The sequence below is a fragment of the Hetaerina americana genome, unplaced genomic scaffold (assembly GCF_022747635.1).
Source record: "Hetaerina americana unplaced genomic scaffold, ioHetAmer1.1.p SCAF_6, whole genome shotgun sequence".
NCBI classification, from domain to species: domain Eukaryota; kingdom Metazoa; phylum Arthropoda; class Insecta; order Odonata; family Calopterygidae; genus Hetaerina; species Hetaerina americana.
In genome coordinates, this window is record NW_027287205.1 from 27,133,361 (window position 1) to 27,160,205 (window position 26,845).

At 37.2% G+C, this 26,845-nt stretch overlaps 1 protein-coding gene across 3 annotated transcripts; it reads right to left on the minus strand.

Moving 5' to 3' along the window:
* Positions 1–1,286: 1,286 nt before the first annotated feature.
* LOC139695363 (protein BTG3-like) lies at positions 1,287–26,774 on the minus strand. Of its 3 annotated transcripts, none has more exons than XM_071594084.1 (5): positions 26,648–26,774; positions 22,710–22,965; positions 11,280–11,553; positions 6,586–6,697; positions 1,287–2,279 (listed from the first exon to the last, which is right to left on the minus strand). In XM_071594084.1, exons 2-5 carry the CDS (start codon positions 22,744–22,746, stop codon positions 1,938–1,940), a joined length of 765 nt encoding a protein of 254 aa, XP_071450185.1. In that variant the 5' UTR covers positions 22,747–22,965; positions 26,648–26,774; the 3' UTR covers positions 1,287–1,937. The 3 variants fall into 3 exon arrangements, with proteins under 3 accessions (XP_071450185.1, XP_071450186.1, XP_071450184.1); XM_071594085.1 differs by lacking the exon at positions 26,648–26,774 and adding an exon at positions 23,336–23,432; XM_071594083.1 differs by lacking the exon at positions 26,648–26,774 and adding an exon at positions 23,112–23,414.
* Between the last annotated feature and the right edge of the window lie 71 nt (positions 26,775–26,845).

A 26,845-nucleotide genomic window follows, 5' to 3' on the forward strand; every position in this document is an offset into this window, starting at 1 on the left:
CTATATTGTTTGTTGCTATCCAATTTATTATATTAATATATATACACACGCACACCCATATATATAGATGTATTTTTATATATACACATATATATATAATGTGTGTATATATATATATATATATATATATAAATTCACATGGAAAATAGATGATAAATATATAAACAGGGTACAGCAACGTAACTTCCTTTTTTGAAATGCATGCCAATCAGGCTGTTGAGGTCGTAGCTAGGTAAGTGTTCTCATTCGATAGCCGGGGTTATTAAGTTTTCACCCCACCCCGGTCAGTCGCCATCATGCATTGGATCAGTGAGGAGCAAGTGTTTGCCATCGAGGCCTACCTTTCTAACTGATGTTCTGTAAAAGCAACCCAGCAGGCCTTCCGAAATCACTTCCATGTAGTCCCGTTGTGCTCTGTCCCAGACCGGAAATCAATTGTTATATGGGTCACTATGTTCAAACCACAAGTGCGACAAGATGAAGAACTGGAGGCCCTCAACCCATTAGATCACCTTAGAACATAGGCAGTGCGCGCAAACATGCATCAGCCCTTAGACCTTCCGATCGTTCAGTGTGGCGAATTCTTCAGGATGACCTTCTTTACCAACCTTACCAGTTGGCCATTGTGCAGGAACTCTCCGAAGGTGACTTCCATCCTCAGAGGAATGCACGTGAGGCTATTTTTCTACTGTTTCTGACTTCACTTCGTGGAAGTATGTAATATCCATGCTAAAAAGACTGTGCTTTTCCATGGATTTTTATTGTAATGTACAACTTGTTTCCTAGACAGCTCAAGTGGTTAGAGCATTGGCCCAGCAAGTAGAGATATCCGTGGTGCAAGTCCCAGTCACTGAAATATTTTTACACTTGAGATCTGCTCGATTCTACTTTCCCCACCTCTCCTGTGTTCATCCTTAATGTGTGTTCCTATCCCTTTTTCTTATAAATATTTCCATTTGATTATTTGTTCCCCACATGGTGGGTTTTTGTGTTAGAATGTATTTCACATAGTGTGCGTGTATGTATATATATACAAAAAGTGATTTCTTTCTTTTCATTTCAATATTTGTAAAGCAATTAGTTTTAATTATAAAATCCTATTAACTTCTAAATGAATCACTCAATTAAGATTGAGTTAAACCATCGCTAGTAACAAGATATTTACATATTTCTTTCCTTTAGTCAATTTCAATTTTCTTTTAACTAGCCACCTCAAAAACACAATTTGAAGTCTTACAGAATAAAATGTTCACTTCCAATAATATTTACCAACTCAAATAAGGACATGTAATTAATAGATTTAATAAAAAATATTTATAGTATACAGAATATATTTATACACTAAGAAGAATTGCATAAAGTAATATGTTCACATTTTTTGCATTTATACAAATAGTGCAAATAGAAATATTGTGACAACATTTACTATATCTCATGAGAATAAGCAGTAAGCCATGTGACATAAGTGTTAATCCAAATTCCTCACTTTTGAAAAACACAGGGCAATATATTAAACAAAAGGTCTTTTCTATGTTCAAGAAGAGATTTCTCAATATGATAGGAAACATATCAAAGTAATTTCCATATGATAAAAATATCACTACTGGAAAAGAGTCTATAATTACTTGCAAGCAGTATAGAAAGTTCCTAAACACCTTTTCTAGTTGACACAAACACAGAAGATGAAGTTTTAATTGTAAAATAGTTCATTTTTTCATAAATTCCATAATTTTTTCTTCCACACCAACAATTTAGAGTTTAACCAATACCACAAATTTTATCACTATTTAAGGGTTCCCTAAGCAGCACTTTAATAAAATAAAAACAAAGAGTTTTCTCTAATACACCCATGGGAATCTGATTTTCTTTAACTTGCAATAAGTAGACTGTTACACCAACCCCACTGTCCATGACTAAGAAAGTTTCTCCAACACAATTTAAACTTTGAGGACTGGCTGTGGCATCCACATCAGACCATTGTTCGAGGACATTTGAGATCGTGGATCACCATGGTGCGATAGATATGGGTTCGCTATGGAGTTCATTCGAGAAAGGGGAATCTTGCGCGAGGAAATGTTTTGATTTGGAGGGTAGAGAATTTGGCTGTGCATTTGCTGTGGTGGCGGCAGCATGAAAATGGACCCATTACGCTGCTCGCTCACATGCGGTCGTAAGATGGTGGGGTGGTTCCCACCGACGTTGCCACTTCTCATGCTGAGGCCATCGGTGAAGGGAATAGGTGAATTTGTACTCTTCTGTTTGGCTGGAAATTCTGGATGCTAAAAGAAAAGAATACACACTCATTATTAGCTTTAATATCATCTATGAGACCAATAAAATTAATAACGTAAAGGTAAAAATAATTTACGACATTCCATTATTTGACTACATGCAAATATAAATTTTAAAAAAATATTCTTTTCATGCTAGCTAATCTAACTCTAAGAGACCAACTAAGAATGAAAATGGTACCTACATTCATTTTTTGGGACATCACTTACAAAACTAATATAAATATCATCAAACTTTGGTGAGTAATAATGTCATCATTACTCAAAAGAGTACCAAATCAATGTAGCTTGAATGAATTTATGGAAATGTATAAAAATTAAACACTCATAACATTGGTAACTGCAAAACTACAACAAAAAACAAAAATAAATGGCTGGACTTACCTCCATATATACCACATCGAAACCAATATTAAATGCTACATACTCAGTATGCGACAACGGCAAGCCATTTTATGCTAAGAGATACATTACTTTTTAGTTCAAGTATCTGTGTCCTGCTAAAGAGCAGCACATAGTATAGTGGGAATCGGAAAAGTGAGCAGCATTCACTGTTCACAATTAACTTTTATCCTTAACTCCATAATTTCAAAGTTAGAGGCAACACAAGCAAACATTGGTATTCTCATCTTTTCATTAGTGATGCGAAAGAGAAGTGAGAAGCCCCAGCCAAATGGCTGAAAATACATTTAAAATGAAATACAACAGTAGAAATTACCAGATAATATTTTCTTTTTCTGTATTACAATATATATTTCTTTGATAATATGAATTTGAAAATATATAAACTTGGGAACTTCACCATTTAGGGATTATTGTTTTTGAGGAAATTGCACACCTTTATCATTTTAGAAATATATGGATCAAAATTCCATAAAAAATGAAAGGCATTAAAAAAATATGTAAATGAATTCTGATGCTAATTTTGCTCACTTATCATCATTATTACATATAGCTAGTCTTTTGCCATCATCTATAATTCTTCCCCTCCATGTTTCATTCTTTGTGGTATTTTTATTAAAAAATCTAACCCCTTCTCCCATTTATGTCACTTTCACATTTTCAAACCTCCCACATGCCCACTCCGAGTAGATACTTCAAATTTTGGTCATAACTGATCAAATCTTTTCAATGATGTACTCTATCGATTACTACATAACCTCTAATTCAGGGTCTGTACCATAAGTATCGGGACTGGTTCCAAATATTAAAATTTATTACAGTTATCATTACAATTACTTAATAATCTTCAAAATACATTCCTCCTGCATCAATACACTTAGTTCGGCATGTCTGCCACTCGTCAAAAGCCCGCAAGAAGTCTGTTTCCAGAATACTGTTGTGAGCCTTTGTCGTTGCCGCTTGAACCACCTTGATAGGGTCGAACCGATATCCTTTGAGCTCCTTTTGAGCTATCATTTGAGGTAATAATGTTGTCGAGAAAATCTTCATCTTCCTGGATGCAGTCAAAAATATCTTGCAAAATTTCCACCCGTGACAGTTTTCATTCCTCGCTGAAGACTTTCGGCCCCAGCTTCGCGCAGTCTCTCCTCTGTTACAATGGTGTGTAAGGTTCCGACTGAAAGGCTGGTCTCCTCACTGATAAGGGTGATGGTTAAATGCCTGTCAGAGTCCAAACCTTTTCCACTTTGGCCACCTGAGCATTGGTTCGAGCAGTCATCGGACGTCTGGAGCTCCCGGCCTTCCTTTAAAATTTTGTGCCACTCAAAAACTCTTGTGCGGCTTAAGGCATCATCCCCATTATCCTGTTCGATGAGTTCAAGGGTCTCCGATGTGGATTTCCTGAGTCTAATGCAAAACTTCACAGTGTAGCGTTGCTCGATGGTGCACTCCATGCTGGCACGATGACACCACAAACAATCACACGTCACAAAAATCTACCTCCTGTCTCAACGCATGCCTGGAGGCGACTGAACTTTAGTGCACCTGAGTGGTGGGGGGACCCCTCTATCGAGCCGACTGGTCGGAACCCCAATCCACTGCTCCGTTGAGGCTACAGCAAACCAGTGTCGATACTGATTGTACGGACCCTGTATAATGCAATGCTTTCTCTCAAACCTTTGATAATCATATTCACACTATATTTGAGCACTTGTGGCTTTGAAAATGTTCATTTTACAACACACGCTTCAGAGGCTCTATTTCTTATCCCTCGACAGTAAATGAATTGTGTTCATATTATGATAATTCAAAGATATGAAGGAAAAGTGTTTTGAGGAGAAATCTGAATAGCAAACAAGGCTGAATTGATATATCTACACGTTTATGCTCCCATGCAAGAATTGTCTTTTATATACCTGTTAAAAAGGGTGGTGTTTTATACATTTAAGTGCCAACTGACAGAAACTATGAAGAAGAGAATGACAGTTATGCACATGAACCAATTTATAGTTTCTGGAGCACCAAAATTTAATTTTAAATGTTGGATATTGCAACCATTAAGCCCTTGAAGGATTTCTTGAGATTGAAGCAGAAGTAGCTACACCTCAGAAACCAATAATCCACTCAATCAGGAAAGATAAAGAATCCATTTAATGGGGAAATGAATGAAAACAGCCTTGGACACAAATTACCACAGTATTTATTATTCACTAAATGTTGCATATCCAACAGGTCGAGAGGTAGTGGAGACAGTGTTTTGTGGAATGAGGGAAGTCTGCAAAGGCTTGAATGCTGTTTCAACTTCAGGAGACAAGTAAATAAGAGAGAAAGGTGAGAGTGTGATTGAATATTGGAGGATACTTCTTCATTAACTGCCTATAAGAGCTGCTTCCTTAACATGTCGTATCAAAAATTTGTAGAAATGTTTTTCAAGGCCTTGGAAAACTATGAATATTTATTCACAGCAGGATTGAAAATTTAAAAGAAAATTGTATTCCAAAAGATTTAATTTAAGGCAGTGTTCCTTTTTCTGTGTTTCACTCCAGAATACTTGAGGTCACATATACAGTGATCCATCCAGAGATCTGAATGGGTGACTAGTTTAAAATCAGGTAGACTGGGTTTCAGAGGATTCCATCATGTCTTTAATACAATCAAAAAGGGAAAAAGAGTAAAGAACTGGTAAGCTTCAGGATGACAATGTGATGGCTTCCTGTTGCCTTCCACTTTGCAGCGCTGCAGCCATTAAGTAATTTTTACCACACATTCAGTGAGAGAAGTATTGGTAAAGGCAACAACCTCCATGGCTTCCACCTTCAATCATACATAGGGTAATTGCCCCCTCCACCGGGTAACTGGCAGCCTATATAGTTTGGCAGTAGCCACTCACCAAGTCCTGCACCTCCACAGGCTTCCAAAGAATTTATAGGCCATCTTACCCAATGCTTCTACATCCTCGGAGTACCACCCCTAATTGTTCAGGACTGCTTATTTGTCAAGTACACTTACTTATTTTGCAGCTAACCTCTATATCTAGAGGTCAACCCACCATCTGCAACCCGATGGATGCACTCGATGGCTTAAAGCTCAGCCACAAGGAGATTGCCTTAGAAACTGAAATACATTCATTCACTTCTAGTGAATTTCAGATAAATCTCCATGTACTATTCTAAATTTCCAAGACATCCACATTTTCACTCTTACTTTGACGGGTTGCTAGAGATCCTATAATGACACTTGGTAATTATTTTTAACAAATGGCCACAGAAGGGCAGCACTTCTTTTTCAAATTTTGGAAAACATTAGAATTGTTACACAAAAAATTATCAGTTCGGTGAGAAAACAATTCTTTTAGTTGTAGGCTATCATACCGTGAAGGCACTGAAAAGTGTCAAAATGAGAGAAAACTCTGCCCCCAAGGCTCACTAAAATGTTTATTAATTATCCTTAAGAAGGCTATATCAGCTTGCAAAATGCAAATCTTGCAACCACTGCACTTTTTGACTCCTGGTGCATCAATGATTTTCAGTTCACAAATTCCAATGTTAAACACTAGCAATGGCAAATTCAAAAAAATAAGTGCCACCCTAATGCACAATTTTTCCGTCACAATATAATTAAAAGCTGCTTTTAATTAGCTCAACTCCCTTGCCAATTACTTTTGTTAATTTAAATTTTCTTACTCCAAAGATTGACTGAAACATGGGGAAAGTCTAGGGAGGCTGTTTCATCAACAACTTTGGAATGATTCAATAATTATCCTTGAAAGAAATAGAATCTGAGAAATCAAGAGAGGAGTCTGTTTCACAGCAGTATGAATATCATTTTGTGACAGCATCAAGGTAAGGGCAATACAAAATTTGCGTAACAAGATCAAAAAAATGTTTATTACCAAAATGCGTGCATCCTCAGTTGTTTTGCACAAATGCATTTCTTTCGCGTTCTCCTTTTCGCAGTCTTTGAAGGATGCTAGAGTGCAATATGAGCCCTTGTGCTCACCAAAGCTAGAAAAATACCAAAGAGATTTATTATTTAGACTATGATTGAATGAGGCATATTGAAAAGGGAACATATTATTCAAGGGGTTACTAATACCCTTTGCCTTTTCTTGAGGGATCAAAGGCCCTGAAAGGATAATTGGCAAATAAATACTCTTGCCTTTTAAATGCCATTTTATCCTATAACATAACAGACTATTAATTGAAAAAGGTGGTTGAAACTTAGCCAACAATAGTGAAAAACAAGTAAGAAAAATTCTCCTATAAACGTTTGATACAATTGATATTTACTATATTTCCTAGTTGGATAGATTTATTTGCCATAGAACAATACATAATTGTATGGGCTTCGTTAAGATTCAATTACATTTAGAGGTGCATTAACAAAAATACAAATTCATAGGAATAGTAATGCACATTCCCTACATTGGCTCTTTCTATGTACTCTTGGAGGGGATCGAGATGGTGCGGGGGCTAACGTACTGGCTTCCCACCCTGAGGGCGCGGGTTCAAATCCCGGCGGTGTTGAATATTTTTCAGAGGTATCTCGATCCCTACTTGAGGTGCTTTGTGGAGGGCACTTTGAGGGAGTACGCCGTCCGTCGGATGGGACGTTAAACTGCGGACCCCTTGGCGCCTTTCGTAAAGAGTAGGCTAATGCCGACGCCGGGTTTCTCTCCACCCTTCATCCTTTCCTGTCCATCCCCTATGGCGCAAATGACCTTAGCTGTCGGTCGCCTCCCCTCAAAACTACTACTAGTACTCTTGGACGCTATAAAACACATTATTTAAAAAGAAATTTTTCAACATTTTTTTGAATTTATTTTCTTGGGGAGTATTCGTTTCAAATCTTCAGGAAGTCGATTAAACAGCAGTCTTCCTGAAACTTCTGGGTTTTTTGTAGTACGGCTACTCTGCGATGGCAATTATGAAGATTATCCTATCCCCTGGTGTCGTACTTGTGAACATTCCTATTTCTGACCAGTGAAGGAGTTTTGGCATACGAAAGGCATACAAAATCACATTATACATATAGATACATGGAATGGTAATGATTTTGTGACATTTGAAGTACTCTCTGCAGGATTTTCTTGCATTTAGTTTACATATAACCCTCAATGCCCATTTTTGTAGTGTGAGTATTCTATTGATGTTTCTTTTCTGTTTGACTAAAAGTCATATGGTGAAGAGCAATGTGGATTTACCATCAGCAGACACCCCTAGGGACCTGAGCTTTCAGTTGGGAGTTAGATCTTTTACATCCAAAAAGAATAAATGATTTCATCGGCTTTCACCTAATGAAATAACCATTGCATGATCATAATTGGATAAGTCTTAACTTTAGATGCCAGTAGATCTAAACTCATTTTACTTTAATGCTCCCTCTTTCAGTAATGAAGCAAAAAATATACCAATCAATTATTTTCACAGAACAGAATAATATTATGGAAATATTTACCAAACACCACTCTTTCGCTAAAAGACAAAATGTGTCAAAGCACTTATTCATGGATATTAATATAATAACCAATGTTTAGGACAATGAAATTTCAACTCATAATTTTGATTACTGACGCATAAGACACCCCATTTTTTAGGTACACTTTCAGGGGAAAAAAGTGCATTCCACCCGCAAATATGGTAACACTTATTTGGCAGCAAATAAGCCACAATTATCAGAGACCCTCAAGTAAGTTTTCACTTAAAACTCTCAAAAAATACCTATACTTTGATGCAAATATTGATATTTTGGTGACTTTGTCCCACCTTTATTTTTAAAACTCAAAATGAGTCCCACTTGAATGAACAATCTTTTGTGTGTGAGTGTGTATTTTTCAATATAATTTGGTGGAAAACTGATAAATTACTGCAAATCATGAGAGTTAAAATATGAAGGAAACATCACTGACTATATTCAACAGATTCAGGGGAGATGTAGTGGAAGTTCGTCATTATGAGAAAAACAAAATTTGCACTTTTCCACAGATTTATTTGTAACGTACAACGTGTTTCAATTCATCAAACCATCTCCAGGTACACGACTCTTTGTCCCCGTCTACCTTACTCCTCACTCTTTTCTATCCCCCCTTCCTCGAACAGGTATAAATACGATGTATCAAATGTTGAATCTTGTTTTGTACCTGGAGATGGTTCGATGAACTGAAACGCATTGTACGTTATGAATAAACCTGAAGAGGGTACACATTTTGTTTTTCTCAAAACCACAGGCTATTTTTATGGAATACCTAAATTGAAACCCAAATTAACCAAAATTTTCCTGGAATAATTTTATTTTATGCAGTTTAGTATATAATGCAAATTTTATAAGCGCATCAATGGTGGTCGCCAAATCTTTAAAAAATATTGAAATAATTGACTATCTCCACAAAATAAGCATCATTAACTTATCAAGTCTTTCAATGCAACAATTTCAGAGTGTAAAAATCATTCGCCTTGACTGGGATTCGAATCCAGATCCCTCAATGTCCGGTCGAGTGCTTTAGCCAGTTAAGCTATCGAGGCGTCCTCTCAGACTGAAATTTTGGTGCTTTTGAAGGAGCAAGATGTTATGACAAAATACCATACATACAATGTCTTTGGAATTATCAAGTCTTTTCCATTATTAGGCTATATTTTTTAAAAACACTGAGTGGACTTGATCATCTAACCTGTCAACTTGGACATGTTATCAGATTCATAAGTAGCCCAGTGCATAAAACAAAAACGGCTTGCATGTTTGCAAACTGATATGGTTTATTTTTGACTCATTCCTAACAAATATGAGGGAAGAATCTGGCGAGAAAACTTCTTTAGATCAGCAGTAATCCCAACCATACTAAAGAGAAAAGTAAGAAAATGCAAGGAATATAGAACCATTACTTTAAAAAAAAACAACAAACAAAATCATCAACAGACGGATTGAGAAGAGGCAAATGATTAGTTAGCGGAAGACCAGTTTGGATTTAGAATGAAAGGTTATGTGTGATGCTAGAGTAGTAATGAGATCATTGACTAAAAGGGACACAATGTAATTATAATTTATTTGTTTCGTGGATTTTAAAAATACATTTCACATAGTTATTGGAGTGCAATTAATAAACATTGAAGAAGCAAAGAGCAAATAGGAGGGATACATTACTTATCATAAATCAGTGCACATCCAAGTCAGAAGAGGGGCAAGTTTGCGTGGGTATCAGGTGAGGAAATAAGATTGCCAGTAATATGCAGGTGGTAAAACTTGTCCATTACAACTTTGGCTTGAGATGCAATTAAAAAAAGAAGAGGGAAAACATTAATTGTGACCAAAGTTTTGTGTCGCGCTGAAACTTAGGTCTTTGAGGTTGAAGGATAAGACCTGATTAGAAGCTTCCAAACAAAGGTTGGCAGAAAAATGGAGGAAATAAGATAGAAAACAAATCCAGTTGTGCTAGACATCGTAAGAGAAGAAAGAAGTTTGCGGGAGAAATTTAGAATCTGGAAAATCAGATACAGAGCACGATGGGGGATATGGGGATATTGAATAATTATGACTATACTGTATAGTATCCGTTCACCGGACATTCTAGTGATTTTAAGCTGGAAATTATGCATGTGGAAAGAAAAGGACCCCGGATGGACGCGCTCGAACAGATGGAGATCATCAAGAGTGAAAGGACCAAGTGCAAAGTAGTTAATGACGTATTATACACCTTCAGATCTCCTCTCCTCGACCTTTCACTCCCACATCAACCGTTTCCCTCCAACAGCCCCGAGAACAAGGGGGACCCCCCTCCCGTTCTCCTTCCTCTTTCTACCTGCCTGCCCAAAGGACTAACCGTCCCCACCCTCTCTCCGACCAAATTACACCCCGTAATCCCTCCCCCCCCTAGCCATACTGACCAATAACTCTGTCTCTTACTCCTTCACCTCATATTTTCAAGCATTGCAATGGTATATATATGTGTGTATATTTCTGTAAAAAAAATTACCTGATGATGACGATCCTCGTCGAAACCCGGTCGTAAAAATAAAAGTTTGTGTGGAAAAATTAAGTAATTCTTATTCATTATTAATTATGACTATGTTAAAAGGGAGAATGTTTTTAAGTAAGGTACAGGAACGAAATGATACGGCATGTTGGATAGAATCAAGGTAGGTAGAATTTAAGTGGAGTTCCAAAGGGTCATTGTAATTTAGGTGTTATGATGATTTGTGTGAATTCATAGGGTGTAGCATTTATCCCCAGCACCCATCAAAATACTATGAAACCTATAGACTACTATTGCATTTAATGCTACCAAAATTATACAACATTTTTAAATGTTTGATTTAACAGTTAATAAGTGACAGGCAATTTAATATCAATGCAGCAAAGAAACTTGATGACAAAAAGTTTTAAATAAATTCTTAAAATTGAAAAGTAGGTGTTTAACTATATACGTTTTAGCAAGGAATCCCACTGAAATGACTATATCAAGCCACCTATATGCAACACCGTTTTCAATAACATGCTAATGAAATCATCCCAAACCCAGTTATGTTTACTTTCATGCAATCTGTCAACATGATCTTTTACATACATTTAAGTGCTAGGGAACAAAAGACTTACCGACAAGCAACTTCTTCAGGGTCAACCCATACTGTAAGCTCGGGTGGAAGGTGAAGATCTTCGTATTTCAGTCCACAGTCCGTCGCCGCTTTCTGAAGGACTGGATCAGATCTATCGGAACCATTCACCCGAATGCATCGATAGCCTTGCCCACGTGCTGGACGGTCGGGAAACCAATGGCCCTGGAACCTCTCTAGCAGCAGCTCAGACAGCCTACGCTCCAAACCTTCAAGCTGTTCCGTATTAAAGTTTTCGTTTCTCCCTATCAGGCGGACTGGAGAAGTGAGGTGGGGGGGGGGGGGGAGAAAATAGAAATGACATAATTGTTGTGTTAGATGAACGATATTTTAAGGAAAGACAAAACAGTTTAACTGACAATCAGAGCTCATAGTCTACTACCCAAAAATCTTTGGGGCATGAGATGGGCACGTCTATATGGAACTGGTTGAATCAACTACTCAATTATTAAATAGTGAGTTAAGATGACAGATGACACTTTGCTTTTCTACATAAAAATGTGGAAAAGTAAAGTATCTTCTTTCAACATGAAGGATTTCCACCATGTTATGCCTGCAACTGAGTCATTTATTTAGTGAATTAAGCATAGGCCTCGATCATATGCATTTATGGAATTCTCATTACCATGGTTTTCCTCTCATTACAATTGCAGAAACTACTCCAAAGTCATACAAAGTAACAATGATTGAATTATTTTAAATTAACTATGATTATTACCTTCAGGTCATCTACCGGGTAAGGTAGGTTACAGATGGGCACAACTACCAAATAAATATTTTGATATTCCTAACAAAACACAACCTAACATCCATCTCTACAACAGATCCCTTTTCATCTCTGTATACATCCTTCCTTCATCACGTCCAACATCCATATTCTATTCCAACCCTTTCCTCATTTGCCTAACATTCTCTCCTCTATCACAGTGTTCATCCTACTTACAATCAATATGCCCTCTGTCCATTTCTCCTGCCTCCTTATGATTTCTCCCAAATATCTTCTCTCCTCTCCCACTAGACCTAGCACTTCCTCATAACTTTTCCTTTACGTCAATTGTGACTCCACACCTATATTTCAAACTCATATTTCGGTCTCCAATCTTTGTCTATCCTGCTGCTCCAGTGACAATGTTTCCGTGGCATACATAACTATGCTTCATATCAAAGTTATGACTAGCCTTTTCTTAACATCTTTACTTAATGTCCCTGTCATCAAATCCTTCCTTGTAATTCTTCTCCTTACATACCTACTACTTTGACCATTTTGGTCCAAAACACTTCCAAGATACATAAATTGTTCCACCTGCTCTAGTTTTTTCCCTCCTATTTTAATGTTTAGCTTAGCCTTATCATTTCTGGTAAATCGCAAAACCTTTGTTTCATTTACATTGATTTTAATCCCATGTCTATCACACTGATTTTCCAATTCACTCAGCAATGCTTACAACCCCTTGGCTCACTGATACAATAAAACTTGGTCATCAGCAAACCAAACTGATTTTACAAATTCCCCGCCGACTTTCATTCCTATCTCCAGTTCTTCCCATGCCTCTTTAATCATTTCCTCCACATATACGTTGAACAGCACTGGTGATAACGGACAACCCTGCCTTACACCTCTTCGTAACCCTGCCCATTTGGACTCTTCATCCCCCACTCGCACCTGAGTAGTCTGAAACGTGTACAGGTGATGGATTGGCCCCCTGCCTCTCCAATATATTCTTATTTTCTCCTATATACTTATTAGTTTTTCCCAATTCACTATATCAAATACTTTTTAGAAATCTACCAACAGGCAAATACATCCTGATTGTATTTCATATTCCTTCCTATTAAGTAGTGATCTCATTACTGCAAATGGCATCACACATACCTCTCTCCTAAACCCTAACCAATCATCCCTTACGTAATAACTTGCCCTGCTCTCAATACTTTTGTTGGTGATCCTGAGAACTTTAGCTGCGTGGGAAATCAAACTTATTGTTCTGTAGGCCTTACATTATGTAGCCTTTACCTTTTTTGGGATTGGAACTAGCACTGCTCTCACAAAGTCTTCCAGCCAGATTCCTTCCTCATAGATGCTACTTTTGAATTAGTCCAGGTAGACTCTTTCTCCCATATCTTCCTAAAACTTTTAGTAGTTCCGCAGGAATATTGTCTACTCCCACAGTCTTATTTGATTTTATCTCCCTTAATGCCCTTTCTTTCTCATTGTGGAGTATGCCTGAACCTAAGCTATCTTCATCTTAGTCATATTCTCTTTCTATATCTAACCGTGTTGGCCTAAGTTTTTTAATATACAGTTCTATATATTCCTTCCATCTCTCTTGGATCTTTTCCATTTCAACTACTAGCTTACCCGACTTATCTCTAACTGTTAACAATGATTTTCCCTCCTTACTTCCCGATAGTGTTTTAAGCTTCCTGTATAGCTTACCAATTTCACCTTTTCTCTGCAAACTGTCCATATCCTCGCACTGCGTCTTCCACCACGCTTTTTTTGCTTTATTTGTTACCAGTCTCAAATTTTTTTAACTCTTTGTACTTCCTTCAGCCTAACTCAGTGTTTACATTCTTCCATTTCCTTTTCTCATCTATCTTTCTAATCATTTCATCCTGAGATCCATTGTTTCCTTGTCCTTTTCCCATTAACAATTCGTATTGTTTCTTTTCAGACTTTCGATATCCCTTTTTCGATATATTTCCATTTTCCCTCAATAGTTGTCAGCTCTACTCCGTCATTCATGAATTTCTCTACAGCCAGCTGATACTCCTTCCTTGTCAATCCAGTTAATGTTTCTTCATTCTATTTCCTAACCTGCTGCCCCTGCCTCATCTTTTTGAAACGGACGCTACACTTCACAACAACTTAATTGTGATCAGAGTCTGCATCCACTCCCAGGAAGCCATGTGAATTGATCGCACTGTCCTTAAATCTGTGCCTTAGCAGTATATACTCTAACTAATACCTTTCTGAGTTACCTTGCTTTTCTACAGGGTTCGTCCGGAGAATAAGTGTACTGAGCTCAGGAAAAAAAATTTATTACACTTTTACATATCTTAAGCTAATATTCCTCAAAATAGGACCCTTGTGAGTCGATACGCTTGTTCCAGCGGCGTTCCCATTCCTGGAACGCTCCCGCGAAGGCATCATCGGGAACCTCTCGAAGACTCGTCGTCGACCTCTTCTCTGCCCGCCACGAACATCTTGTGCCACCGAAAGATCATGTTTCTGGACATGGCTGACTCCCCGTAAGCCTGGTTAATCATACCGACAGTTTCGGTAGACGATTTCCCAAGCTTTACCGCAAATTTGATGGAATAACGCTGCTCCAAAAACTTCGGCATCGCGTTCCGTGACGTGGGTCGAGCGTGGAGGTTCGCGTTAACAGAGCTCCTCACTACACCACAGCTCTGAGCCGACTGCCTTTTTCAGCGTCGCTTGCCAACATACCCCCCTCCAATCGCAGCCCGTCAGAGCGGTGCTGGGCGCGCCTGGAGCAGCGCGCCCAGCCCAGGAGTCAGTACACTTATTTTCCGGACGAACCCTGTATGTACACCTACGCCTTTTGTGGTGTCTAAACCAAATGTGAGTGATGAATAACCGCTGTTGGTGATGGAAACCCCTCATTGACTTAAGTCCCCTCTGCTGTCTATTACCCTACTACTATCACTCCAGTAATCCCCGCTATCCTTTTATCTCACCTTGCATAGCCCCAAAATATATATATTTCCTCCTCCAATCTATCGCTTTATATTCTCTAATTTACCTGTCAGCAACATTGTCCAAACATTCCAAGTTCCTATTTTAACTAATTTAGTCTTCTTCTCCTGCGTTTCTGTCCTGCTGCTGCCAGATTTCCCTTGCAAGGGTTTCGTGGGATGACGACCGCGGAGGCCTTGCCTCCCCCGCCGCAGGGCATGACATACGGTCGATTGGGCCGAGCCCCGTAGTTGCCAGGACTAATATTTTCTGTAGTGTCCATCATATTAGTCTTGGGAATGATAATTGAGGTGGTTTCCCGTTGCCTTCCTCAATAGTGTTTCAATGTGACACCATCACTCACTGGCTGCCCCACTGGGGTCAGATGCCTTTGCAGCCGCTTCACTGAGGAACAGCCGCTGCGTGGACTACCTTTTGTCTGGCTCCTAACCTTCAGCATATCTGGCATGGGTGACCCTACTTGGAGCAATTATCATTACTCCCGCCAGTACAGCTCTAGGGGTCATCAGAATGCATAAGCCCTTCTACCAAGTCAAGGTTGTAGTCAATGGGAGGGGAAATGAACTGTAACTGTGTATAATTAACTATAACTACTCAGTATTGTACGTATAAAATACAAAATCTTATGTAGAACTTGATCACAAAAATGTAAACATTCAGCTTTTACAAATAAAACTAAGGCAGATTCAGAATTGGCCCAGAAGGTTACCTTTCTGGGATATAAGCACTCTGGTTGTTAAATAAGGTAAGCACACATAAGATAAAAAACATGCAGATTTCTCTTGTTCACCCTCACATAAAAATCATAAATGTTACTTCAAAACAAAAACGGGGAAAAAGATACTTGTATTCAGCATGTGACAGAGTATCCTTGCATGTTCAACTTAAGACAAATAAGCAAGCATTAGCTTAGTCTTGTCGGACATAAAATTAATCAATTCAAATGTATAATTATGCGATAACACTACATTTATATTTATAACTTTTTATATTTGATCATACGACAAATATTTCAGAGTGAGATAACTGCAAACCAGAGGTAAGAAATGAAATTTGAAAAACCAGAGATCAGAACCACTTGCAAATTACCATCAACTGAACTACCTTGCCTCTTTTACATAACAAATGAGGAATTAAACTAGCATTTAAAAATTTTGGGACATTTTAAAAACTGTATTAAATTAATCTAGAGAAATTAGCTTCAGCCTGGCAAAATTGACAATGAATAATTTGGTTTTTATGACAATTTGTGAACAAATGCACTTTCCTTGTACTTCCAGTCACTTAGATTATCAATAAAAATTATTTTAATTAATGAAATTTAATAACTCCAGCCATCAAAAAGTTTAAAGGCTACTCATTCATTCTGGCAGAGAAAGGAAGACTCCAAGTCTACAGAGGAACGTCACTTTATCTCAATGTACTAGGGGCATGTATAAAGCTTGGTTGAACTTATATTGAAAATATAAATTTCAGTACCGACAGAAAATTACCTGAAAAATAATCCTGATTAAATGTATAGGTCACTTTCTAGCAGACACTAACACTTAATATTTTCAAAAATATTTATCCCTTTTAAGAACTGAAATGATCATGAATCCTGTTCGTTGGATAGCTGAATGTTTTCTCAACACAGGTATAACTTTGCCCAAATACAATTATCACAGATGAAGGTCATTGAACATTACATTTACTTGCTGCCATAAGGTTGTGTCACTGTAAACCCATCATTTAATCAACTCCCAACCAAGTAATTTTTTCCAATATTCTTTTCCAGAGGTTACCATTTCTCATGATCCAGTTGTTTATTCTAGCTTTAAATTATTTTAAATTGCACATTTCTAATTGAAAATTTCAAGTCAGTTGAGCATTTAACAATATCAGATTTCAATTTCTATGATGTATAGACATCAGTGTACAAGGTGACCCAGGAAAAAAGCAAGTCAAATTCAGGGTATGTTAGGGGTTTGTGATTTTCAGTATTTTTCATCCAATGAACATGTCCTACTACTTAGTGGCGGAGAAATGACAACTCAAACATTTCATTAAGCAAATCTGGCATTTTCCACGAAAATACTTAATTGTAATTGAACAAATACTTGGATTAAAGTTAAAACTTTTTGAAGAAATTCACAAAATGCACACCTTTGTTAATGCTTAGCATTTTTCATTTAAAGACCAAGGGGACCTGAAATAATTCAAAATGTGGGGTAAAACGTAAATTTGATGACATTTTCATTTTTACGACATAAAGAACAATAATTCATAAGAATTTATTACTAAACTTTATATTCCAGCTAAAGGTCCTGAAATGTGGTCTCCCACCCTCCCCATGGATTACAGCCTTGATGTGGCAAAGGGCTTGCGCATTCTGAAGACCGCCTAGAGATGGACGTGCTGGCATGAGAAATGACACATGCTCCTGGTAGGGTTACTCATTTCAGAAAGGTTGAAGGTTGGGAGCAGGACAAAAGGTAGTCTGTGCAACTTCTGTTTTTCAGTGAGTCAGCAGCAAAGGCATCTGGTCATAGTAAGAAGCCATTTAAGAAATGGTGTTAGATTAAAAACACTACCTACTAAGTCCACATGAAACCACCTTAAATGGTTATCCTAAGAATTCTATGTTGGACAATGAGTCCTGAAAACTAAGGGACATGACCCAATCAGCCATGTGTAGTGCCCATCAATGGGAGAGACAAAGCTTCCACGGTCTACATCTCACAAAATATTTGCAAAGAGGAAGAGACAGCAGAAGCAAAAAAGAGGGCAACACTAGTTAGAAGAGTGACTTGTAATCTGAGGACGATTTTGAGGACAGGAAAATAAGAACATATTAAGTGAGAGATAAATAGAGGAAATATAGGTGTTTTACGGCTGTGTACAGTGAAATGGAAGGATAGCTGGGATTACTGGAGTGAGAGAGCAATATATAGCATAGAGAAAGAGAGCCAATGAAGGGTAGCAATAACATCAAATAAAAAAGTAGGAATGACCATAGTAAACATTCAGCATGAGACTGATAATATATTATTAGTAAATGTTAAAGCTGAACCAATGCACTGTCACTATTCAGGCTTACATGCCACTTAACAATCACAGGAAGAAAGAAATCAACAGGATACGGAATCAGTTTGAGGAAATAATCGCCTTCAGTTCTAAAAGTTCAGAAAGGGAAACATTTGATAGTGATCGGGGATTGGAACGCGATGGCAGGTGAAGTAAGAGATAGTAGTGATGCAGGGGACTTAGATTAAGGAACAAGAATGAAAGGACTGCAAAAGACAGGGGTCAATCATTAGAAACACTTGGTTTAGATACCACAAATGATGTAGGTATATGTACATGTGAAGCTTCCTGGGATTCAGAAAAATATCAGACAATATTCTGGTAAGGTACAGATCTAGGAGGAGCATCATTAATTCACACAGTTTCCCCAGCGCAGATGCATAATCAGGTCATAATTCATTACTAATGTAGTGTAACATACGATTCAAAAAGATAAATCAGAAAAGGTACTTCAGGAAATGGAATGCAGAGGCAGTAAGATATAAATACCTGTAGGCTGTAGAGAAAATTATGGGCAAGGACAGGGAACTTGGTATTAAACAAGAAAAATTGGGAACATATCGAAGACAGGATACAGATGGCTGTAAAAATCATGATAGGTACTGTAAATAAAAAAAGGACAAGGAAACCATGGCTTATGGATGAGATGATTAGAAAGATAGATGAGAGAAGGAAATAGAAGATTATAAACACAGAGTCACGCATAAGAAAGTATAGAGTGAAATTATAAACTGAGGTGGGTAACAGATATTGAAAAAGAAGCATGGTGGAAGATTCAGTGAGAGGATATGGAGAGTTTACAAAGGAAAACTGAAATAGGTGCACTACAGAGGAACTCTATCAGGTAGTAAGAAGGGAAATCTTTGCAACCATTTGAGTGAGTACGCCGTCCGTCGGATGGGACGTTAAGCCGCGGACCCCTTGGCGCCTTTCGTAAAGAGTAGGCTAATGCCGACGCCGGGTTTCTCTCCACCCTTCATCCTTTCCTTTCCTTCCCCTATGGCGCAAATGACCTTAGCTGTCGGTCGCCTCCCCTCAAAACTACTACTACTTTGCAACCAATCAAAGATTAAACAAGAAGAATATCAGTAGAACCAGACAAGATCCAAGAGATGTGGAAGGAATATATAGAGAACTGTTGGGCAAAGAAATTAGAACAGCGAGATTAAGTATAGAGACAGACTATGACACAGATGAGGATAACTTAGGTTCAGGCTTATTCAATGGCGAGATAAGAGTGTGCATTAAGGGAAATGAAATCAAATAAGGTCATGGGGGCAGAACATATTCCCACAGAACTAGTATATGGTATAGGAGAAAGCTGGAGGAAGAGACTTGATGGACTAGTTCATAGCATTTATAATGGAATTATTTGGGAAGATTTCGTCAGATAAGTTTTCGCTCCCATCCCAAAAAAGGGAAGAGCAGTAGTATGTGAAGACTACAGAACAATAAGTTTGATTTTGCTCGCATATTAAGAGGATTTTCAAGATATTTATTTATTTATTTTTCGACTTAATTGGGCGAGATTGAGACTAATAGTCCTTTCTTCCACCTAACCCTACATTGCAGACATTACATTGAAGACAATGACATACAACCAAGATATTCAATAAGAGGATGGAGAGCAGGGCAGATGATTACTTAGGGGATGATCAGTTTAGGTTCAGGAAGGGTAGAGGCAAGCATGATGCCATTGCAGTAATGATGTCGCTAATAGAGAGGAGCAAAGAATACAATCAGGATGTATTTGACTGTTTTGTAGATTTCTTGGAAGAATTTGATAGAGCGAATTTGGTGTATATATGAATGTATTGCAGAAAACATGAGACTGGCAGCATTGAAGACATCTCCAACCTCCATATGTCACAGACTGCAGGTGCGTGTGGCATATGGATAGTTAGGTTGGACAATGTTAGGACTATATGGGGTTGTCCATTATTACCAGTGCTCTTCATCGAGCTTTAGTTACACAATCTGCCACCTGTGCATGTCACAGACTGTCCAGGTTGGAATGGTGGATAGAGTCTGGATGAGCACAGCTTTGAAGAGGGGTAAGACAGGGTCGTCCCTTACAACCTGTGTTTTTCAATGTATATGAATAGTAAGTATTAGAGATAGGAATGAAAATTGGAGGAGAATTCATTAAATCAGTTAGGTTTGCAGATGATCAAGCTTTAGTTTGTCAGCCAGCCAAGGGGTAGTAAGCATTGCTTAGTATATTGGAAATTCAGCATGATATGTATGGGATGAAAATAAATCTAAATAAAACAAAGGTGAGGTGGTTTTTGAGAAAGAGGTGGGCTAAGTTAAATATTAAAAGAGGAATTCATAAACTAGAGCAAAAATTTACCTATCTTGATAGTATTCTGGACTGAAATGGTCATAGTGCTTAGGGACAGAGGAAAAATTGTGTTCGACAAAGAAGCTATTACAAGGAAGAAGTAATTGATGACAGGGGCCCAGAGTCAAGAGGTTAAAAAACAGCTCATAAAAATTTTAATATGGAGTATGGTTTTTTATGGTGCAGGAACATGATCACTGAAGCAAGAAGACAGATGTAGATAGGAGGATTTTGAAATGTGGGTGTGGATTAGGATGGAAAAGGTGCAATAGACAGAAACAAAAACAAATAAGAAAGTACTAGGCATGGGGGAATTAGAGGATTGTTGGGAATAATACAAAGGAAGCAGAAAAAATGAATTTGGAATCGAAGAAGTTAGTCGGTAACTACTCTCAGTCGTCCATGGAATGACATTTGGTATAGTTTTAGGATATTATGCATCAAATGCAGATCATTTTAAATATAATATTGTTGCTCATTAGTATGCAGTATAACATGTCCCTGGTATGTGCAATGATGTGGTAGGCCTCATATTTGAGTTAATTTTGTAAAATATGATGGATTTAAAGAATTTTTATTGGCAGTAGAATATTGAAGACCAGGATAAGGGGAGAATGTTATGCAAGGAAAGCAAAGGTATAAGGACAGACGAGTTGGATAGAATGAAGGGAGGATAGAAGTATCTGGAATTGAAAAGGGAATTACTGTAGGGTCCGATGTCAGGTTATGTTACAATAGGAGAGGGGAGTAAATGTAGTGCTGTACAATTGTACTGACTGTGTCTATTGATAACCTACCTTAAACTGTAGAATATCTATAATAATAATAATTTCAACAAGATCTCAAGATTACCCCCTTGATAAGTAGTTTGAATTTCAGTCTCACAGTTAAGAGATTTGAGTTTGTGTTGAAGTAAAGGGGGGATGGTAGCATAAAGTATGCCAACGAGTGTGTCACATGAATTGGAATCAATACAGACCTATCCCAAATATTAGGCTTAGCAAGATTTCACAAATACCATTAAAAATCCATGAGAAAATATTATCTCAAAATGTCTAAACTCTCTGGTTTCTGCAGTAAAAATTATTATTTAGATAACATCACATTCTGAGTATTTTACTTTTGCCTTCGGAGAGCAGGTGAAATACAAATATAAGAGATGAAGAATCTGTGAAAGTAGACTAATAACTGGACCAGAAAAAAAAGGGTTGCAGGATAAAAAAATACTTCAAAAGCATTGGGCTATTTGCTCCATAATAGACTTGGATAATCAAGATGAGAAGTAATTCTAATTTGTTGAGGCTAAATTTTGTTTTTTAAAAATTAAGAAACCAGATAGCAAGGAGGGTGGGGTTATGAAACATGGGGAGAACATTGATGAAGAGAACAATTGTAAACAATGATATGTCCACAATGTACAAGAGGAGAGAAGGAAACATCAGGCATCAAATATGTCACTATTTAAAGAATAAAAATTGTATCATATTCTTGCTTTAGATTTGATGCATTCCATGCTGTAAAATTATCTATTGCATTTAATTATAAATGAGATATACCACTTTTATCCAAGCTCCTTTAACATTATTTAGAATTGGAAATGTTTTAGAAAAATGGCATTAGACCCGGTGAATGCATCCCGTTAGAATTACATGACAGCAAAGCTAAAAAATATATTTTTCTTTCATTCCCCACTAAAATTCTACGTCCTGAATATTCACAGGATGACTACACTCAATTAAGTGCACATTTGTGCATTTGTAATTCATGAATAACTGTTTTCTATGACTTTTGCAATTTACCAACTAATATTTTTTCAAATAATTTCATTTTACTTTTGATTCGACAAAAATGTTACAGTTAAATGCTTCACCATATGCGTAATGTGACTACTAAGCTAAGGCCGACAACCATTATCATCAGTTGACACTCTCCCTATAAACAGGCACAACAATTGTACGAGAAAAGATCAATAAAATCGTTGAAATGGAAATATTACAGTCTCCTCCAATTAACATTTCACTTCAATCACTCTGCCTACAATTCTGGTTCCATTTCAATAATACGCCACGACTATAATGGGGAATTATCAATACCTTTATTTAACGATTTGATTACCGGGAAAACCTTAAAGGTTATGAGAACATTGTACACAAATAACTAATAACGTCATAATAAACAGTATTTCGCACATATTCCCCGGTCAAAATATTTCCTCATTTTCCAAAATAATATCATGCTATGATAAATCTATACGGTGTTTAGGGCAGGACTTTACTCACCTAAAAAGACAACTGCCGCGGAGATTTCTTCTTTCATGATGAGGTATGGAAGTATTTCGTTTGGTCCTCAACACGGTCATAAGTACAAAAAAGTCCTTTCCTTCGAGCGAGGCCTCCACAGTAACTATGGAAGGCCTTCGTAATAAATGCGACGTTTATCAGAAACTACACCCACAATGTCCTATAAACTCGGAATGTGTGTTTTCTGGTTCTACTGAGGCAAGTCACCCACAATATTGGATTAAAGTCTTCAATTCTGAAAAAATGATCAACATTTTGGATAAGATTATATCTATGTGAAATTTCAATGAATTACTTTATGCGCTATTGCTTGGTAACTAAGAACGGCAAACAAACAAAAACCATAAGCCAATGTAAGCAAATGCAAGAATTCTATCATACCCGCTTTCGTTAGCACCGCGAAAAGGTCCTAACCTGAACATAACATGAATCACAAATCGATGACTAACTTGCCAACTCATTCACCTCGCTAGCCATTTTGTAAATATACAGAGCTTCGAAGTCGCTACCACACATCAATTTTCGAGGTTATAAACACCCAAAATTGATCAGCAGATGCAACAAATTATTTCTAAATTATTAAGGGCCATACACAATCAGATTACCTTCAAAAGAGATAACGTAATAGACACTAACGGCAGAATTTCACAGACACGTCTAGAGTAGGTCACATACAGCCAATAGTGGCGCTGCTTACAGATGTCACAGATACACGTGCTTGTTGTTTACGATGATGTCAGCATAGGAAAGTGAAAACTGGTTGTCGACCTCTGCTGAAAGTAAATTACCTATCCTTAGTCCTAAAACTATCGATGAAGTATTACGGGTAGCAAGTTGCTGTTTTGAGACTTTCTGCGGTACCATTAGTTACTGGAAGGAATATTACTTCGGCTAAATTATGTGTATTGACTTGTTCGGAATATGCATTACGTATAAATATTGTTATTTAGCATGTTTTAACTGGTCGATATAAAAGGATTTTCTGAAATCAAGGATTAATAAGTATTAATCCTTAGCGTACAGCCAGATTCTGCGGCATTATGGCAAAAAAATAAAATTTAGTTTCCCGGGAGGTAAACAAATTCTCATGCGATATTTTCATTCAATTTTACCCCTATTCTAAGACAATAAAATTGTGCAATGCGAATTTAGTGATAAATAATAATGCAACATTTGAGGGAAACACCTGGTGTACTCACTTTCGACAATATGCCGTTGAACTGTTAATATGTAAATATATTGTTCACTGCGTTCAAGGAATGTTACGCGTAGCTAGAAATCTAATTACTTCCCATGTTGTAGTAGTATACTTCTCATTACGAGAATTAAAATTCTTATTTTCCTTCAAGATATTACCCATAAAGTTCTTTCACACATTTCTCCAGGCAGTTTGAAAATATCATATCCAACAAGTTTGCCCATCACAAATATGATTTCCGTCCATCTCAAACATCCATAGCAGCTAATGACCAAACTAAGGAAGCCGAGCACTCTGTATGCTATGAAATATGAGATTCCAAATGTGAAGTAGATGAACGGAGGCAACCTACCGAGGGCTGACTTCATGCACCTGGCACTTAGCGCATCTAAACCTGGCGCGGGCATTTGAAAATGCAACAAATTCTCGTGGGGAAAGTAATTATAATATTACCTTAGGTACAAAAAAATACTCTGCGGCACGTCTCCTATGAATTTCTTAATTGGCGCATTTTAATGCTTTGATATAATGTGCCGTAAGACAAAAAACTAGGTACTTCACAGCTGTTACAGACTGCACGCATTTGGGAGGATATTTCTGGCGGATAACGAACCAGCTGGTAACGTCAAGTTACCTCTCACATCTAGCATGTGTTTAGCTATCTCTAGTGGTTTGAAACTTTGGTTGACAGAAACTTCAAATGGCCAATTTTACTCCCATGGATACAGTGTGCCACTATAAATGAAAAGTAACCACAAGGTTGAGGATGGGAATCTTAGCTACAGTTCACACATTGATCCTCTATTTCACAGAGTCACGCAATAATTACCCGAAAAATTCTGATATTTCCAAACAAGAAACATACCTGATTTTCATTAGGCAATTGATGGATTACTTAGGTCATTTGCTGTCCCAAACAACAGATAATAGAGTAAAACCATTCACAACAGTGAGCTATTCCATTAAGTTTTACCTCACCCGAGTTCATCGGTAAATACGCCAATCCTTTCTAATTTGTTCCTTTGAGGTCAGACTTACCTATTTAAACTTACACCTAAAATAGTTTTAAATGTTTTATCTATGACATGTATATTACATCTATAGTTTTACCTCCTGTGATATTAGTTTTTCATTCCAAATATTAGATATTTTGCGCCAAATTTTATCTTAGCGTGTGGATAAACTCTACATGACATACTCTTTGTTTTTTATTTTATTCATCCCTAAGTCCCACAAGAATTTTCACTGGTTTGCTACAGTCCCAAAATCACAGTTCTACATGGGTGGTTACCTATCCATAGTAAGGAAAACGATCACAGCTTTGTTAGCTCCCAAGGCAAGGGCCAAGTTCTATCTTTATTTCACTATGTATGCCTAGGTTCTTCTTCACTGCTAACATAAAACTTTTCCACTCACCAAATAAAGGTTATAGATTTTTATTAACACTTCAAAGATTTAAGAGAGACTTCATTGAAAAGGTAGTACATGGGTTCCTTTAATTGATAAATTTAAAGGAATGTAATTCTTACCTTACTCAATATCCAGTTTTCATCTTATTTCTTTCCCAAATATATCCAAATTAGTATTAACAGTATAGAAAAATTCTCACATTATTTCTATATCCTTTTATGAGTAAAATTGCACATTCTTACATATGTTGCAATAAAATCACACATTGTAAGGATCATTTTTCACAAAAATAACACAACTCTTTGTCCACCAAATCAGTTTTAACTCTCAAAAGCATTAAAGAATGTTCTTCAATGCTGTTGAGAAATGTCTAAAATAACAACTGATAGCAACAATGGACATCCTTTTATAGAATCTTACTTATTGGACGACTATCCAGTGGGGAGTACATTCGGCTGTTGATCCGTGGGCCCCTAAATTAAAACCGCAGCTGAAGCCTCAGGATGCACTGATTGAATGTAAGTCCAATAGCTAACTTCTGAGTACTTACATGCATCTAAGGGGCAGGAATTGGCCCCCACTACCTTGTATACATGACTTCCACATGCCATTTGGAATAATATGATGACATAAACTTTCAAAGTGAGGTTAAGATTAATTAATTTTAATAACGTGTACGAATATTAGGGGTTAACAATGTTTATATGAGTAAATTGCAACATTTTAGTTTACCAAGTCCCGTGTACGATGGTCAGGACTTCGAAAAATAAATCTTGTAAATCAATTGAAAAAATATTTTTCACAAAATAGGGTTGTTATCAATGTTGTCCAAATGAATCCGATTGTATACAAAAATATCCCAATGGGCCATGACTTACCCAGGATTTTTCAGTGGCATAGAACCCGCGACCTTTAGGTTAACAGGCATGTGCTTTACCTACCCGACTAGCCTGCCCGGAGTATTTGTGTTAATATTTTTTATGGTTTATTATCCACATTCCACTAACGTAAGTATATGGCTAGTTCAAGGGCCTAATCGCGCTAAAAAAAAGTCGGAAGCGCTTCGGCAAATATCAGCTTATATTTTACAAGCACTTGTTTGGGGAGTTATCTTATGGTTCCTAAATATTTAGCAGTGAGCAGAACTGAGTACTTTTTTTCGGAGAGTGACACAATCACACGAAAATAAACTGTTCTAATCTACCAAACATAGCGCAAACTTTACTACACCATTTGATGAGGATTCACGGAATGAGAGACATGCAACTTGAAACCTTACCATCAAACATTTCTTAACGTTGTCACTCACCGAGTTCTTTTTTCGAAGTATTACTGAACATTGGTAATTACAGTTTCCAATTAATGTCCTCCTCTTCACATAATGGGCGTGAGTAATCGTTAAAAAATAAATACCAAAATATACCCTGTCTAGTTAATTCCATATATTTAAAAACAATGGAGTGTAAGGAAACCACAATTGAATAGCGAAATACGTTATTTGGCGGAC

Bases quoted from the DNA above. Each gene is read 5' to 3' on its own strand.
- LOC139695363 (XM_071594084.1), bottom strand. From the start codon at position 22,746: ATGAAAGAAGAAATCTCCGCGGCAGTTGTCTTTTTAG. The intron at 11,554-22,709 runs GTGAGTAAAGTC...TCACTTCTCCAG, and splicing joins CGCGGCAGTTGTCTTTTTAG to TCCGCCTGATAGGGAGAAAC. The intron at 6,698-11,279 runs GTAAGTCTTTTG...GTATTTTTCTAG, and splicing joins CCTGAAGAAGTTGCTTGTCG to CTTTGGTGAGCACAAGGGCT.